Source organism: Oncorhynchus kisutch, unplaced genomic scaffold (genome assembly GCF_002021735.2).
Source record: "Oncorhynchus kisutch isolate 150728-3 unplaced genomic scaffold, Okis_V2 Okis01b-Okis20b_hom, whole genome shotgun sequence".
NCBI classification, from domain to species: Eukaryota; Metazoa; Chordata; class Actinopteri; order Salmoniformes; family Salmonidae; genus Oncorhynchus; species Oncorhynchus kisutch.
In genome coordinates, this window is record NW_022261978.1 from 10,390,591 (window position 1) to 10,409,869 (window position 19,279).

The 19,279-nt window shown below is 41.4% G+C and overlaps 2 protein-coding genes across 2 annotated transcripts; both read right to left on the bottom strand.

The window, feature by feature from the left end:
* Positions 1-7,263: 7,263 nt before the first annotated feature.
* On the bottom strand, positions 7,264-10,210 carry LOC116358947 (gastrula zinc finger protein XlCGF17.1-like). Its single transcript, XM_031811398.1, has 2 exons — positions 9,654-10,210; positions 7,264-8,446 (listed from the first exon to the last, which is right to left on the bottom strand). Exons 1-2 carry the CDS (start codon positions 9,925-9,927, stop codon positions 7,863-7,865), a joined length of 858 nt encoding a protein of 285 aa, XP_031667258.1. The 5' UTR covers positions 9,928-10,210; the 3' UTR covers positions 7,264-7,862.
* A 4,687-nt stretch (positions 10,211-14,897) lies between these two features.
* On the bottom strand, positions 14,898-19,279 carry LOC109876924 (zinc finger protein 436-like). The gene is made up of 2 exons (XM_020469259.2): positions 18,156-19,279; positions 14,898-16,299 (listed from the first exon to the last, which is right to left on the bottom strand). The coding sequence occupies exons 1-2, from the start codon at positions 19,048-19,050 to the stop codon at positions 15,491-15,493; spliced, it is 1,704 nt and encodes a 567-aa protein (XP_020324848.2). The 5' UTR covers positions 19,051-19,279; the 3' UTR covers positions 14,898-15,490.

Consider the following 19,279-nt stretch of genomic DNA (forward strand, 5'->3'; position numbering starts at 1 on the left):
CTTAACACTGCAATGATATTAAACTATATGGACAGTGGCCTGCTCTCTTAACACTGCAATGATATTAAACTATATGGACAGTGCCCTGCTCTCTTAACACTGCAATGATATTAAACTATATGGACAGTGGCCTGCTCTCTTAACACTGCAATGATATTAAACTATATGGACAGTGGCCTGCTCTCCTAACACTGCAATGATATTAAACTATATGGACAGTGGCCTGCTCTCTTAACACTGCAATGATATTAAACTATATGGACAGTGCCCTGCTCTCCTAACACCACAATGATATTAAACTATATGGACAGTGCCCTGCTCTGCTAACACTGCAATGATATTAAACTATATGGACAGTGCCCTGCTCTGCTAACACTGCAATGATATTAAACTATATGGACAGTGACCTGCTCTCCTAACACTGCAATGATATTAAACTATATGGACAGTGACCTGCTCTCCTAACACCACAATGATATTAAACTATATGGACAGTGCCCTGCTCTGCTAACACTGCAATGATATTAAACTATATGGACAGTGGCCTGCTCTCCTAACACTGCAATGATATTAAACTATATGGACAGTGGCCTGCTCTCTTAACACTGCAATGATATTAAACTATATGGACAGTGGCCTGCTCTCTTAACACTGCAATGATATTAAACTATATGGACAGTGGCCTGCTCTCTTAACACTGCAATGATATTAAACTATATGGACAGTGGCCTGCTCTCTTAACACTGCAATGATATTAAACTATATGGACAGTGGCCTGCTCTCCTAACACTGCAATGATATTAAACTATATGGACAGTGGCCTGCTCTCTTAACACTGCAATGATATTAAACTATATGGACAGTGGCCTGCTCTCTTAACACCGCAATGATATTAAACTATATGGACAGTGCCCTGCTCTCCTAACACCACAATGATATTAAACTATATGGACAGTGCCCTGCTCTGCTAACACTGCAATGATATTAAACTATATGGACAGTGCCCTGCTCTGCTAACACTGCAATGATATTAAACTATATGGACAGTGACCTGCTCTCCTAACACTGCAATGATATTAAACTATATGGACAGTGACCTGCTCTCCTAACACCACAATGATATTAAACTATATGGACAGTGCCCTGCTCTGCTAACACTGCAATGATATTAAACTATATGGACAGTGGCCTGCTCTCCTAACACTGCAATGATATTAAACTATATGGACAGTGGCCTGCTCTCTTAACACTGCAATGATATTAAACTATATGGACAGTGGCCTGCTCTCTTAACACTGCAATGATATTAAACTATATGGACAGTGGCCTGCTCTCTTAACACTGCAATGATATTAAACTATATGGACAGTGGCCTGCTCTCTTAACACTGCAATGATATTAAACTATATGGACAGTGGCCTGCTCTCCTAACACTGCAATGATATTAAACTATATGGACAGTGGCCTGCTCTCTTAACACTGCAATGATATTAAACTATATGGACAGTGGCCTGCTCTCTTAACACTGCAATGATATTAAACTATATGGACAGTGGCCTGCTCTCTTAACACTGCAATGATATTAAACTATATGGACAGTGGCCTGCTCTCTTAACACTGCAATGATATTAAACTATATGGACAGTGGCCTGCTCTCTTAACACCACAATGATATTAAACTATATGGACAGTGCCCTGCTCTCTTAACACTGCAATGATATTAAACTATATGGACAGTGGCCTGCTCTCTTAACACTGCAATGATATTAAACTATATGGACAGTGGCCTGCTCTCTTAACACTGCAATGATATTAAACTATATGGACAGTGGCCTGCTCTCTTAACACTGCAATGATATTAAACTATATGGACAGTGGCCTGCTCTCTTAACACTGCAATGATATTAAACTATATGGACAGTGCCCTGCTCTCTTAACACTGCAATGATATTAAACTATATGGACAGTGGCCTGCTCTCTTAACACTGCAATGATATTAAACTATATGGACAGTGGCCTGCTCTCCTAACACTGCAATGATATTAAACTATATGGACAGTGGCCTGCTCTCTTAACACTGCAATGATATTAAACTATATGGACAGTGACCTGCTCTCCTAACACCGCAATGATATTAAACTATATGGACAGTGGCCTGCTCTCCTAACACCACAATGATATTAAACTATATGGACAGTGCCCTGCTCTGCTAACACTGCAATGATATTAAACTATATGGACAGTGGCCTGCTCTGCTAACACTGCAATGATATTAAACTATATGAACAGTGACCTGCTCTCCTAACACCACAATGATATTAAACTATATGGACAGTGCCCTGCTCTCCTAACACCACAATGATATTAAACTATATGGACAGTGCCCTGCTCTGCTAACACCACAATGATATTAAACTATATGGACAGTGGCCTGCTCTCCTAACACCACAATGATATTAAACTATATGGACAGTGCCCTGCTCTGCTAACACTGCAATGATATTAAACTATATGGACAGTGACCTGCTCCCCTAACACCACAATGATATTAAACTATATGGACAGTGACCTGCTCTCCTAACACCACAATGATATTAAACTATATGGACAGTGCCCTGCTCTGCTAACACTGCAATGATATTAAACTATATGGACAGTGCCCTGCTCTCCTAACACTGCAATGATATTAAACTATATGGACAGTGGCCTGCTCTCCTAACACTGCAATGATATTAAACTATATGGACAGTGACCTGCTCTCCTAACACCACAATGATATTAAACTATATGGACAGTGGCCTGCTCTCCTAACACCACAATGATATTAAACTATATGGACAGTGCCCTGCTCTCCTAACACTGCAATGATATTAAACTATATGAACAGTGCCCTGCTCTCCTAACACCACAATGATATTAAACTATATGGACAGTGCCCTGCTCTGCTAACACCGCAATGATATTAAACTATATGGACAGTGCCCTGCTCTCCTAACACTGCAATGATATTAAACTATATGGACAGTGCCCTGCTCTCCTAACACCACAATGATATTAAACTATATGGACAGTGACCTGCTCTCCTAACACCACAATGATATTAAACTATATGGACAGTGCCCTGCTCTGCTAACACTGCAATGATATTAAACTATATGGACAGTGACCTGCTCTCCTAACACCACAATGATATTAAACTATATGGACAGTGACCTGCTCTCCTAACACCACAATGATATTAAACTATATGGACAGTGACCTGCTCTCCTAACACCACAATGATATTAAACTATATGGACAGTGCCCTGCTCTCCTAACACTGCAATGATATTAAACTATATGGACAGTGACCTGCTCTCCTAACACCACAATGATATTAAACTATATGGACAGTGCCCTGCTCTCCTAACACCACAATGATATTAAACTATATGGACAGTGCCCTGCTCTGCTAACACTGCAATGATATTAAACTATATGGACAGTGACCTGCTCTCCTAACACCACAATGATATTAAACTATATGGACAGTGACCTGCTCTCCTAACACCGCAATGATATTAAACTATATGGACAGTGACCTGCTCTCCTAACACCACAATGATATTAAACTATATGGACAGTGCCCTGCTCTCCTAACACTGCAATGATATTAAACTATATGGACAGTGACCTGCTCTCCTAACACCACAATGATATTAAACTATATGGACAGTGCCCTGCTCTCCTAACACTGCAATGATATTAAACTATATGGACAGTGCCCTGCTCTCCTAACACCACAATGATATTAAACTATATGGACAGTGACCTGCTCTCCTAACACCACAATGATATTAAACTATATGGACAGTGCCCTGCTCTGCTAACACTGCAATGATATTAAACTATATGGACAGTGACCTGCTCTCCTAACACCACAATGATATTAAACTATATGGACAGTGACCTGCTCTCCTAACACCACAATGATATTAAACTATATGGACAGTGACCTGCTCTCCTAACACCACAATGATATTAAACTATATGGACAGTGCCCTGCTCTCCTAACACTGCAATGATATTAAACTATATGGACAGTGACCTGCTCTCCTAACACCACAATGATATTAAACTATATGGACAGTGCCCTGCTCTCCTAACACCACAATGATATTAAACTATATGGACAGTGCCCTGCTCTGCTAACACTGCAATGATATTAAACTATATGGACAGTGACCTGCTCTCCTAACACCACAATGATATTAAACTATATGGACAGTGACCTGCTCTCCTAACACCACAATGATATTAAACTATATGGACAGTGACCTGCTCTCCTAACACCACAATGATATTAAACTATATGGACAGTGCCCTGCTCTCCTAACACTGCAATGATATTAAACTATATGGACAGTGACCTGCTCTCCTAACACCACAATGATATTAAACTATATGGACAGTGCCCTGCTCTCCTAACACCACAATGATATTAAACTATATGGACAGTGGCGTGAAAAAGTATTTTCCTTATAATAATTAACCCTCACATAATGGTGCCCTAAAACAATGAACATTTCTCTCACCCAGTGGCATGTGGGCTATTTAGGTGAGTGTTGCTGAAGCAGTGCCCACTTTGCAAAAGGCAACATGGACAGACAGGACTCTACCTGTGTAGAGAAAGATGCCCCTTTGCCCTTCCAGTCTCTAAAGTGCCCTGGTATAATTTGTATAATATTTTTTTGTCATAGTTATTCTATATTCACTGTCTGCAAGTCGTCATTAAATTTGCCTAAGTGATTAGTATTTTCCTTCAAGTTTCTGAAGAGGAAACAGCCAGGAAATGCCCTTGTCTGAGTGCATTTGTCTACCACTATGTGTAGCTGTTAGCGATGATGCTAATGATCCACTATGTGTAGCTGTTAGCGATGATGCTAATGACAACCATCATGAGTGAGTGTGTTTGTCTACCACTATGTGTAGCTGTTAGCGATTATGCTAATGACAACCATCATCATCAATATTATGGGCACCTCCCCTTGCAAGAATAATGGCACTAAGCTTTTTTCTTTAAATTATAATAAATGTTTTATGAGATTGTAGATGGATCTTAGACCATGCCTCCATACAGAATCCTACCAGATGTTTTATGAGTTCTAGAACACACTGGGGGGGATCTTAGACCGTTCCTCCATACAGAATCCTACCAGATGTTTTATGAGTTCTAGAACACACTGGGAGGGATCTTAGACCATACAGAATCCTACCAGATGTTTTATGAGTTCTAGAACACACTGGGGGGGATCTTAGACCATTCCTCCATACAGAATCCTACCAGATGTTTTATGAGTTCTAGAACACACTGGGAGGGATCTTAGACCATACAGAATCCTACCAGATGTTTTATGAGTTCTAGAACACACTGGGAGGTATCTTAGACCATTCGTCCATACAGACTCCACTCAGATCCTTGATATCCGTCAGTCAGCGTTTATGGACTGCCCTCTTCAATTCAAACCACGGGTTCTCAATGGGGTTCGTTCCGGAGACTGAAATTGCCATTGCAAAATGTTGGTTTGTAGTCAATGAACCATTTCTATGTGGATTGTGATGTGTGCTTGGGGTGGCAGGCAGCCTAGTGGTTAGAGCGTTGATTGATCAAATCCCAGAGTTGACAAGGTAAAAATATGTCGCTCTGCCCCTGAACAAGGCGATTAACCCACTGTTCCTAAGCCATCATTGTAAATAATAATTTGTTCTTAACTGACTTGCCTAGTTAAATCAAATAAGAATTGTCTATCTGGATGATCCATTTGAAGCCAAGTTTCAGCCTCCTGTCAGAGGAAACCAGATTTCGGGCCAAACATTTCCTGGTACTTGCTAGAATTCATGATGCTGTTGACCGTAACAAAGGCCTTAAGGACCAGTGGAAGGGGAACAGCCCCATAACATCAAATATACCCTACCATATTCTACAGTAGATATGAGATTCTTTACTGCGCATTCGTCTATCTTTCGATGCCAAACCCACCGCTAGTGTGTCTAGCCAAAGACCTCAAACTTTGTTTCATATCACCATATTACCTTTTTCCAATCCAAGTGCCAAACCCACCACTGGCTCCAACTCTGTTTAGCTCCAGGTGTTTACATGTGTTGGTTACTCTCACTAAAGGCTGGCAACCCCTCAAGATCCTACTGGCATGTAGGTGGCGTCTAATTGGAGATTCAGAGACCCCAAGATGACTAAGTTCTGGAATTCTAATGGGAGATTCAGAGACTTGGTGACCCCAAGATGACCAAGTTCTGGAATTCTAATTCGAGATTGAGACTTGGTGACCCCAAGATGACTAAGTTCTGGAATTCTAATTCTAATTGGAGATTCAGAGACTTGGTGACCCCAAGATGACCAAGTTCTGGAATTCTAATTGGAGATTAAGAGACTTGGTGACCCCAAGATGACCAAGTTCTGGAATTCTAATTCGAGATTGAGACTTGGTGACTCCAAGATGACCAAGTTCTGGAATTCTAATTGGAGATTCAGAGACTTGGTGACTCCAAGATGACCAAGTTCTGGAATTTTCCAACTGTGGCCCTTCCTGAACCATCCTCCTCAGTCTGTGTGGAGATAAGACACACTTGTGTCCTCTATCAGACAACTTTACCACTGTTCCAGTGGTTTTAAATGTCTTCATCATTGCCCTAGCTATTGTTTTTTTGCACATTACCTGATTTATGAAGATCAACAACCGTGTCTCTTTTCGTTTGTGAGTTATTTGCCCTTCCCCATGCACTCACTACTGTAAATGACTCACTACTGTAGAGGCTCTGGATAAGAGTCTGCTAAATTACTCACTACTGTAGAGGCTCTGGATAAGAGAGTCTGCTAAATGACTCACTACTGTAGAGGCTCTGGATAAGAGTCTGCTAAATGACTCACTACTGTAGAGGCTCTGGATAAGAGAGTCTGCTAAATGACTCACTACTGTAAAGGCTCTGGATAAGAGAGTCTGCTAAATGACTCACTACTGTAGAGGCTCTGGATAAGAGAGTCTGCTAAATGACTCACTACTGTAAGTGGCTCTGGATATGAGCATCTGCTAAATGACTCACTACTGTAAGTGGCTCTCGATAAGAGTCTGCTAAATGACTCACATGTCAATGTGATGGCAGATGAATTTTTACATAACTTTTATACCCCAGTGACACAGGAAGACATGAACTAAAAAAAAAAGTTTTAATGTTGTGGTGGAAATTCAACACCAGGAACGCTTGAAGTAAAATTTTAAACAAATCACTCTTTATTATCACGGCCCGGAGAGGTTCACAAACTCAATCCAAGCTTGATGAAAAGGGCGTTCCCCTTTCAGTCCTTATATACTGCTACACAAACAAGTTATATGAGCATGATTTACATTATTAACGTTGGATCCTGCATGTGACTGACTGATACCTCACGAGGTTGAGATACTCCTTTTGTCCCACAGAACAATGTTCTGGGCCGTATTAGTACATTTCTTATGGTTGACTCCCATCTACAATCAGTGTGTACAATCAGTCAGTCACTCGCATGAACCAAACCAAGACATGTAATTACAGAGCAGCATTATTCTAAACATACAATCTGATACACAGAGAGAGAAATTTCCCATCACAATGTTAACGTAGATTTTATTTTATTTATTTAATTAACAAGAATCTTTACGGGTGCCAATAAATGAAAGTTAAAGTTTTTTTCCACATTTTTCCCTGAACAATTGTATTTGTATAAAAACACAATTTCAGCATACAATATTCAGCTCAGTACTTGTATTGTCGATCTTGAACACATCTTTATCAAGGGTGTTAATCATTTTGGAGGTGGTTATTCCGGGGCCTTAACTGGTCTTAACAACGTTAGGTCTTCTCCCCTCCTGTGTGTGTTCTGTCAAACTCTTCCTACATTGGGAACATTGGAAAGGTTTCTCTCGTGTGTGCGTCATTTCATGCTTTTTCAGTATCCCTAAATAGGTAAAACTCTTTTCACACAGGGAGCAGTGGAAAGGCTTCTCTCCGGTGTGTATTCTCGCATGCATTTTCAGGTTCCCTAATTTGGTATAACTCTTTTTACACTGAGAACATTGGAAAGGCTTATCACCCGTGTGTGTTCTCTCATGCTCTTTCAGATGCGATGCCTGGATAAATCTCTGGCCACACTGAGAGCATTGAAAAGGCCTCTCTACAGAGTGTGTTCTTTCATGCACTTTTAGATACCCCAAGTGTCCAAAACCCATTCCACACTGGGAGCAATGATAAGGCTTCTCCCCTGTGTGCGTTCTCTTATGTTCTTTCAGGTGCTTTAACCTGGAAAATATCTTTCCACACTGGGAGCAGTGGTGTCTCCTCACTGGTTTGGACATCTCTGGATCGGGTTCCCCTGAAGGACTCTTTCCTCTGTCAGAGTGACAGTCTGATATCACTCCTGTCAAAGAAAAAAACAGAGTATTTGGTGAAAACAGCGAGACCTGAATAAAAATCTCCACATGATTAAACTGTCTTCCTATGAGGTTTAATCCAGACTAGATCCTTCAGTATAGTTTGGATCCTGGGTGCTGATTGGTTGACAAGTGCTAGTTATTTTTATGATAATAAATAACAGTTCCATTTGAATTATCCATGTACATCCACTGTCCCACAGCTCAGCCAGGTAATTCATCAACTGTATATCCACTCTCCCACAGCCCAGCCAGGTAATTTATCAACTGTATCTCCACTGTCCCACAGCCCAGCCAGGTAATTTATCAACTGTATCTCCACTGTCCCACAGCCCAGCCAGGTAATTTATCAACTGTATCTCCACTGTCCCACAGCCCAGCCAGGTAATTTATCAACTGTATCTCCACTGTCCCACAGCCCAGCCAGGTAATTCATCAACTGTCCCACAGCCCAGCCAGGTAATTTATCAACTGTATCTCCACTGTCCCACAGCCCAGCCAGGTAATTTATCAACTGTATCTCCACTGGAAGAAGAAACATAGACATGCAAGATCATAATAATAACCACTTTACTAGAACCTGTAAATGAATAACACAGTGTTTAGGGCTGTTTCCCTGGCACTCCGCTTCGCAACACGCCTAAGAACAGCCGTCGTGCCTTGTTTGCTTCAATTAAATAACTGGTGGCCCAGTTCCTTTTACAACATTTAATCCAGATCAAAAATAATCCTCGTCTCGATTCGGTTTTCTTCGTAATTTGCAAATCAGACAAGAGTTGGTTGTAATAACAGGTTATATGATGTGGTATCGTAGATATTTTAAATCAGATCAGTCTGTATAAACCATATAGCTAAAATATGAAGGACCTAATGACACCATTGAGATTATAAAAACACTAATGATTGTAGCGCTTCAAAACATGTTTTTAAAAAATATATATATAATTTGCTCATGGGTTGTTGAGTACAAGAGTAGAGACTGAGCAAAGCACTACAGAAAGAGATTTGGAAAAATAGAATGTAAAGCATTTAATCCATTAACGTTTTGTTGGTTGACCACCACCACTCTTTATAGATTTAACAATTCCTAAAGTACAGAACAACATATTCAAGTGTAGAGTGCTCTTTTTTTTAAACCAGACATTAGTTCAACAACTGCAGAGTTTGTGGCCCTGTTTTTAAGATGCTACTTACTGGTGTTGATCAGATTTCCAGTCTTCTCTTCGTCCACTCCAAACACGTCTTCCTCGTCCAATGTGACAGTGATCTCCCCCTCCACTCCAACATCTGCGTCCTGCTCTTTCGCTTCTTCCTGTTTCACTCGGAAAGCTTCTTCCTCTTCTTTCACTGTTACAGCCTCACCCGCGACTTCTTTTTTGATGGTGACAGCCTCCTCTTCCTTCTCCTCTTTCACCGTCCAGCAGACCTCCTCTTCTTCGGCAGGGGGAGAGTAGCTTAGTGAGCTCATGGTCGGGGATGCTAGCTAGCTAGTTAGCATTAATGACAAGGCAAGTGCTACTGCTAATTTAACCAGCCAGCTAGCTGACTACTAGCAACGTTAAATTAAATGCGACAATTAGCTAGCCATACAACACACATGTATTTAAAACAGTGGCTAATACACACTGAAAGTGTCTAATGAGCTTTAACGTTTTAGCTATATTGGCTAGCAAGCTACCATGGTTGATAACTAGATCAGCGTCCCGTTAGCAACACAAAAAGTACTTCCGGGTCACGGAATTTTGGAAGATTTTCTAAATAAAAGTCCCACACGTAATAGTGGAAAGGTGTCAATGACCTGTATTTATTCATTATATATGATAAGTAATTGTCTAAACCTTAAACAATTATTTATATTTGTAACATTTGCATTAAATATGGGTTTTAAACCATTTTCCAAGGTCAAATAATTGGCCATATTTCGTATTGTCTTTATAAAGCAAAAAATATTGCGGGTGCCGCAGGTTTGTAGAATATATATACTGTATATCCCTCAATGATAATGGATGAGGGGATGAGTCTTTGAACATATTCCAATCAGTCATCGCCAAGCAATCCTGAGGCATTGAGTATGCCTCCTCTGTCCAGCGCCTCACAATTCTCCGTTTTGGTTGCTCCCTGGAACAGAGAGAAGTGAACTTATTGATTCAAAAATGTGGGGGTGAGTGATGGCTTGTCAAGGATGTTTGTGTACCCGTGGGTCCAGCACACTATTTCCTCATAGGACAGGACACATGATAATGGTACTTTGGGAGCAGGGGAAAAAAATACCCCCCCACACACCTTTATAATAAGCTAATGCTCCAAATTTAAACATGTGTTTTTTAGCATATGGCTTTTATTCTCTGCAAAATCCCACAAATCCCATTGTAAGCAAGTTTCTAGACTACATCTCAAAGAGGGACAGGAGTGACTGTCAGCTGATCACAAAGGTCAGGTGACATAACAATAGAGCTCATTGGCCACACTAGTAGTAGGTTTGGCGTTGAAAAATAGAAGCATATGCAGAAAAGTACCGCATATCTACGGTAAAAATATGGTAAGCTAAGGACCCTGGGACTGAACACCTCCCTCTGCAACGGGATCCTGGACTTCTTGACAGACCGGCCCCAGGTGAGGGTAGGCAACAATACATCCACCATGCTGACCCTCAACACAGGGGCCCCTCAGGGGTGCGTGCTTAGTCCCCTCCTCTACTCCCTGTTATCCCATGTACAACTCCAACACCATCATTAAGTTTGCCGACGACATGTCGGTGGTAGGCCTGATCACCGATGACGATGAGACAGCCTATTGGTGCCAGCACAACAATCTCTCCCTCAACGTCAGCAAGACAAAGGAGCTGATGGTGGACACACCAACACAGTCGTGAAGAGGGCACAACAGCGCCTCTGGGTTCAATCAAAGTCGTGAAGAGGGCACACAGCCTGGGTTTGATCCCCGAGAGACCCATGAGTCGGTGCACAATTGGCCCAGCGTCGTCTGGGTTAGGGGAGAGTTTGGCCAGCCGGGATGTCCTTGTCCCATCACGCTCTAGTGACTCCTGTGGGCGCCAGTTGTAATGTGTTTCCTCCGACACATTGGTGCTGCTGGCTTCCGGGTTAAGCGAGCAGTGTGTCAAGAAGCAGTGTGGCTTGGCAGGGCCGTGTTTCGGAGGACCATCCCCTCTACCGAGGCGGTACGGGAGTTGCAGCGATGGGACAAGACTAAACTAACTAACTGGATACCATGAAATTGGGGAGAAAAAGGGGTAAAAAATGTACAAAAAACACACACACAAAAAAAACGTTATACAGGTGCACCCTTGAGAGCATCTTGACTGACTGCATCACCGCCTGGTATGGCAAATGCTCGGCATCTGACCGCAAGGCGCTAGATGTTTCCACTTCACAATAACAGCCCTTACTGTTGGCCGGGGCAGCTCAAGCAAGGTAGAAATTTGACGAACTGACTTGTTGGAAAGGTGGCATCCTATGACGATGCCACATTGAAAGTCACTGAGTTCTTCAGTACGGGCTATTCTACTGCAAAATGTTTGTCTATGGAGATTGCGTGGCTGTGTGCTCTATTTTATACACCTGTCAGCAACGGATGTGGCTGAAATAGCCAAATCCACTCATTTGAATGGGGTGTCCACATACTTTTGGCCATGTAGTGTACATCTACAGTTTAAAACACAAAAATGTGTTTCAAGTGCTCCAATGTTTAGACTGTTTGCTATCAAGCTACCCAGGTTGCTGAAAAAGGGTCCTGTGCTGTCCACTAGATTTTACGTCACGCAAGAAACATAATCTGAAAGACCCACATTCCCAATCACGGTCGGTTGTGATACAGCCTGGAATCGAATCATGGTCTGTAGTGACACCTCTAGCACTGAGCTGCAGTGGCATAGACCGCTGTGATACAGCCTGGAATTGAACCAGGGTGTCTGTAGACACCACAAGCAATGAGATGCAGTGCCTTAGACCGCTGTGATACAGCCTGGAATCGAACCAGGGTGTCTGTAGTGACGCCTCTAGCACTGAGATGCAGTGCCTTAGATACAGCCTGGAATTGAACCAGGGTCTGTAGTGACACCTCTGGCACTGAGATCCAGTGCCTTAGACTGCTGTGATACAACCTGGAATCAAACCAGGGTCTATAGTGTTTTAGACTCTAGCACTGAGATGCAGTACCTTAGATACAGCCTGGAATTGCTGTGATTCAGCCTGGAATTGAACCAGGGTCTGTAGTGACGCCTCTAGCACTGAGATGCTGTGCCTTATTCCACTGCGCCACTCGGAAGCCCATCATTCACCACCGGAAGCTCATCATTCACCACCGGAAGCTAATTTTAAAGAAGCCCAACTGCATATTTAAATAATAGTTACATGTAATGAATGTTTTGTTCTTACCTGGTTTTGTGCCGGTAGGCTGTGTGTTATTCTGACAGCAGCTAGATGACAGGAAGCAAGCTGCTCTTTTGACTTTGCAAATCTCCCCCATGTGAAATAATGAGTTGTATACAGAATTAGCCCCGGTAAAATCAAATCTCCCCCATGTGAAATAATGAGTTGTATACAGAATTAGCCCCGGTAAAATCAAATCTCCCCCATGTGAAATAATGAGTTGTATACAGAATTAGCCCCGGTAAAATCAAATCTCCCCCATGTGAAATAATGAGTTGTATACAGAATTAGCCCCGGTAAAATCAAATCTCCCCCATGTGAAATAATGAGTTGTATACAGAATTAGCCCCGGTAAAAGCAAATCTCCCCCATGTGAAATAATGAGTTGTATACAGAATTAGCCCCGGTAAAATCAAATCTCCCCCATGTGAAATAATGAGTTGTATACAGAATTAGCCCCGGTAAAATCAAATCTCCCCCATGTGAAATAATGAGTTGTATACAGAATTAGCCCCGGTAAAATCAAATCTCCCCCATGTGAAATAATGAGTTGTATACAGAATTAGCCCCGGTAAAATCAAATCTCCCCCATGTGAAATAATGAGTTGTATACAGAATTAGCCCCGGTAAAATCAAATCTCCCCCATGTGAAATAATGAGTTGTATACAGAATTAGCCCCGGTAAAATCAAATCTCCCCCATGTGAAATAATGAGTTGTATACAGAATTAGCCCCGGTAAAATCAAATCTCCCCCATGTGAAATAATGAGTTGTATACAGAATTAGCCCCGGTAAAATCAAATCTCCCCCATGTGAAATAATGAGTTGTATACAGAATTAGCCCCGGTCAAATCAAATCAAATCAAATTAATTTATATAGCCCTTCGTACATCAGCTGATATCTCAAGTGCTGTACAGAAACCCAGCCTAAAACCCCAAACAGCAAGCAATGCAGGTGTAGAAGCACGTACAATATTCTTCTACTCCCCAGTGTAACCTAAAAAACACGATGTCAAGTTGATATGCTGGTTCAATGTATTCGTACCACATATCAACTTAAAGATGCACTATGCAGAAATCTCTCCGCCATTTTCCTGGCTCCTAAATTCTAGTAGTTCACCTAATTTCAGTCTAATTTCACAATGACAAGCAGTCATTGTGTAGAGAATCATTGTACCATCTAAACCACTATAGAAATATAGAAATATATTTTACACAAAAAAATAGTGTTCAGCTTTTTTGAAGCTGGTGGACTACAGGCACCCTGGTTCGATTCCCAATTAAAAGATACAAAAACTATACTTCAGAACAGGGAAGCATAGAAATTGCACACATGGAACAGATCTACAGCTTTTTGGACTTTCTTTCAATGAGACTGACAGATCTATAACGCATATTTCTGTGTGAATGTGTGTCAGGTTTTCCCCCCCCAAAAAATTACACGTTGTAGCTTTAAAATAGAATATCATTATATCACCGAAAAAATGCAAGGAATCAAAAATGTGGCAAAGTGACACGTCTCAAATTTTCAGAGAGCACAAAAAGTGCTTAGAATAGCGGAACATATTACAACGAGTTGCCTCTTTTGTGACGTGAAACGACATTGGAACACTGCGCTACGCTCTGAATCTTCAGTCTCCGTGAAGAGTGTGGCAAACCTGAAGTAAGCAACGTGACGTCCTTCACAGTGACTCGGATGTACAGTTGTGCTCAGCTCAACGCTGTGGTCGCTGTTGTAAGTTTTGAGGGGCTTGAATGGAGCACATCGAAGACGTGTGAAACTTACTCGTCAGTTGTAAGTGTCCCAATCGCGCGACACTCGATTACTAACTTTTGAGTGACACGAATAGTAGAGACGTTTGAGAGATAGAGGACGGTCACGTGTGTTTGTAAAGCAGAGGTCCCGAGTTCGAGTCAGGTATGTGTCTAATCAGGGGAAAGTGGTAATCGCTAAGTAAGCAGCGTGACGTTCTTTACCCGGATACGTTCACACTGACATAGCCTGCTTCATATTCAGTTATTATTTTGAAATGAAAAAAACATAGATGTATTTTTGGGTCAATTTTATACAACTTGATTGCATGTGGCATAAACAAAAGCACAACATTTTGCGGTACAATATATGAGACAAGTGTGGGAGCATTATTTGTGGGGGTTTTCTGTGTGAATGTGTGTCAGGTTTGCCCAAAAACGTTACACATTGTAGCTTTAAAATAGAATGTCATTAACTAAAGTATATTTGATGTGATATATTCGTTTTTACACTGGAACAGCGGTAAGGCATCTTCACTGTATGTATTACGTCATGGTTTTTCAGGTGCCCTTACTGGTTAAAACTAACTGGTTAAAACTGACTGGTTAAAACTGACTGGTTAAAACTAACTGGTTAAAACTGACTGGTTAAAACTAACTGGTTAATACTAACTGGTTAATACTAACTGGTTAATACTGACTGGTTAAAACTGACTGGTTAAAACTAACTGGTTAATACTAACTGGTTACAACTAACTGGTTAAAACTGACTGGTTAAAACTGACTGGTTAAAACTAACTGGTTAAAACTAACAGGTTAATACTAACTGGTTAAAACTGACTGGTTAATACTAACTGGTTAAAACGATATAATTTCATACTAGGAGCGTTGCTAACGTTTCTCTATGGTGTGGATTCTTTCATGTTCTTTCAATTGCCTTAATGAGGTAAAACTCTTTAAGCACAGGGAGCAATGGTAAGGCTTCTCTCCTGTGTGTATTCTCTCATGCATTTTCAGGTTCCCTAACTTTGTAAAACTCTTTCCGCACTGTGAACAGTGATGAGGCTTCTCGCCCGTGTGTATTCTCTTATGCATTTTTAGACTCCCTAACTCTGTAAAACTCTTTCCACACAGGGAGCAGTGGAAAGGCTTATCTCCTGTGTGTGTCCTCTCATGTTTTTTCAGGTTGCTTAACTCTGTAAAATTCTTTCCACACAGGGAGCAGTGGTAAGGCTTCTCTCCTGTGTGTATTCTCTTATGTATTTTCAGGCTCCCTAACTCTGTAAAAGTCTTTCCACACTGACAGCAGTGATGAGGCTTCTCGCCTGTGTGTGTGCGCTCGTGCCTTTTCATGTTGCCTAACTCTGTAAAACTCTTCCCGCACAGTGAGCAGTGGAAAGGCTTCTCTCCTGTGTGTGTTCTCTCGTGTGATTTCAGGTACCCTAACTTGGTAAAACTCATTCCACATTGAGAGCATTCGTAAGGCTTCTCTCCTGTGTGTGTTCTCTCGTGTAGTTTTAGGTTCCCTAACTGGGTAAAACTCTTCCCACACTGTGAGCAGTGATGAGGCTTCTCTCCTGTGTGTGTCCTCTCATGTCTTCTCAGGTTTCCTAACTTGGTAAAACTCTTCCCGCAGTGGGAGCAGTCGTGTCGTTTTGCTGGTTTGGACGTCTCTGGTTCCTCTGAGTCTGATCTTTCTCCTGCCAAAGACAAACAGAGGGTTTATTTAAACAGAGAGACCTGAATAAACACTCATTGAAAACACTATTGAACTTCACTGTTGTTATGCAAATCATTTGTGGCATAAGTAAACATTTCAGGTCAAACAGTCTTATAAAACATCTATCAGAATTAATTTGAAAATGTATTAGAATCAGGTTGAAAATGGATTGGAAACAGTCTGAAAAGGGATTGGAAACAGTCTGAAAAGGGATTGGAAACAGTCTGAAAAGGGATTGGAAACAGTCTGAAAAGGGATTGGAAACAGTCTGAAAAGGGATTGGAAACAGTCTGAAAAGGGATTGGAAACAGGCTGAGAAGGGATTGGAAACAGGCTGAGAAGGGATTGGAAACAGGCTGCATCAAAACAGAATCATGTTGAAGTAAATTCCCCTGACAACTATTATACTTAGTTTCAGATACTCTATTTTCCTTCTGTAAGTTTAAAGAGATTCTCCTTTACTTTTGAATACTTTTTTTCCTGAAAGTAGTGCTCACTATCCAAATGTGGTCCCTGGAAAATGGCGTACTACGTCACATGTAGATTTGTGCACCACGTCATTACTATCCCTCTGCTCTGCTGTGGGCGCATGACGAGCCTCTTGCTAGCCGTCACTCACATGGCGAGGGACTGAAGCTCATTTGTTGAACTTGAATTGCTACGAGGGGGAAAATGTAGGGAAAATGTCGCAGCACAAGTTCCAGAGAAAGTGTCACTTTCAAACTAGGGATTTCCGTGGCTAATTGACGTAAGATATTAATGATGCATGTATGAACTACACATTCAGCCCAAAGAGGAAGGTTTAGAAACTAGAGATTTCCATGGCTAATTGAGGTAAGATATTAATGATGCATGTATGAACTACACATTCAGCCCAAAGAGGAAGGTTTAGAAAAGTGCTTTAAGAAAGTAGTGGAAGTGCCTTGTCATTTTGTCACTAAAAAAACAAACAGATCATTAAAATATTTTGAGGACGGTGGATAATATAAGTTCACATAAGTAACAAGTAAAAGTAGACCTAACAATAACGTATAGTGTTTTAACTGATATTCAATTGTGTTTATGAATTATTTAGTGATTAAAATGTATCATTCTGTCATTCCAGCCCTCTCCCCCACTGAGCACCGACGGACACCAGACATCCATGGACATGGAAATACAGTATAGCAGGCAGAGCACTGTTTACTTTACTGCAGTTTACTCTACTTTACTGCACTCTACTTTACTGCAGTTTATTCTACTTTATTGCACTTTACTGTAGAGTAGAAGCAGAAGATTTGGTTGTTTAGCGATCTGTAAGAGGCTTCCAGGAGAATCTCGAAACGCAGCCACTTCCTGAATGTAAATGTCAACAAAAAAAGCACGTTCCAATGGCAGAATGAGCCTTTAACATTTTTTTTATACAGTACTGAACAACATTTTCAAGTGTAGGACTTCAGTTGAAGAACTCTTCAAAACGACACATTAGTTCAACAACTTCAGTGTTTGTGCCCCTGTTTTTAAAAGACGGTTCTCACTGTAGCTACTTCTACCAATGCTGGTGTATTTGCACTAGCGTTGCTCGCAATTTCGTGGCACAAAAAATAACGGAACAGTCAGAAGCCAGAAGTGAAATACAATTACATGTTAACTTACTGAGTTGGTGAGCTGGACTTATTGGTCTTTCAGACGGGAGAAATGAGACACAAATCACTAAAGGAACGTATTATTAAACGGACTTTCCAAACGTTCCAGACCCACTTTCTCTCTGCTTTCAAAATAAAAGGTATTACTTTTTTTTGTGCACATATGGCACACTTGCAGGACTTTTATTTTGACAAAAGCAGCTGTACTCACTGGTGATCATCAGATCTTGTTCAGCCTCCTCCTCCTCTCCTTCCTCTTCCACTCTAGAAGGCTCTTCCTCTTTTTTCAATATAATATCCTCCTCCTCTTCCTCCTTTTTGATTTTGAAAGCTTCTACCTCCTCCTCTTCCACTGTGAAAGCCTCTATCCCCTCTTCCACGCTGATATCCTCATCTTCCTCCTTTTTAACTCTGAAAGCATCCATCTCCTCCTCTTCCACTGTGAAAGCCTCTATCCCCTCTTCCACGCTGATATCCTCATCTTCCTCCTTTTTAACTCTGAAAGCATCCATCTCCTCCTCTTCCACTGTGAAAGCCTCTATCCCCTCTTCCACGCTGATATCCTCATCTTCCTCCTTTTTAACTCTGAAAGCATCCATCTCCTCCTCTTCCACTGTGAAAGCCTCTATCCCCTCTTCCACGCTGATATCCTCATCTTCCTCCGCTTTAATTCTGAAAGCATCCATCTCCTCCTCTTCCACTGTGAAAGCCTCTATCCCCTCTTCCACGCTGATATCCTCATCTTCCTCCTTTTTAACTCTGAAAGCATCCATCTCCTCCTCTTCCACTGTGAAAGCCTCTATCCCCTCTTCCACGCTGATATCCTCATCTTCCTCCGCTTTAATTCTGAAAGCATCCATCTCCTCCTCTTCCACTGTGACAGCCTGTATCCACTCTTCCTCTTTTACCCCAAACGTTTCTTTCTCCTCTTTCACTGTAACATCCTCCTCCTCCTCTTCTTCCTCTTTTATCGTTTTGAAAGCCCCTTCCTCTCCTTGCACGGTAATATCCTCGTCTTCCTCTTTTACGACAATGTTCAGCCCCAGAGCTTCTTTCTCCGTCCAACAGACCTCCTCTTCTTTAGCAGAGGAGCTTACTGAGCTCATGGTCGGGGATGTTAGCTAGCTAGTTAGTTAGCATTAGCGACTAGCTAAGTGTTAATTTGACTATCAATTTCAACAAATTGTCAGTTACGTTTAAGTGAGACGTAAACAAATTTGTGTTTAAAACACAAAGTAATATATCCAAAATGGGCTAAGGCGCTTCAGTGTTTCGCTTTTCTGTTGTCTAGCAAGCTACCGAAGTGGTTAAATTAGCAGCTTTGTTGTTGAAGTG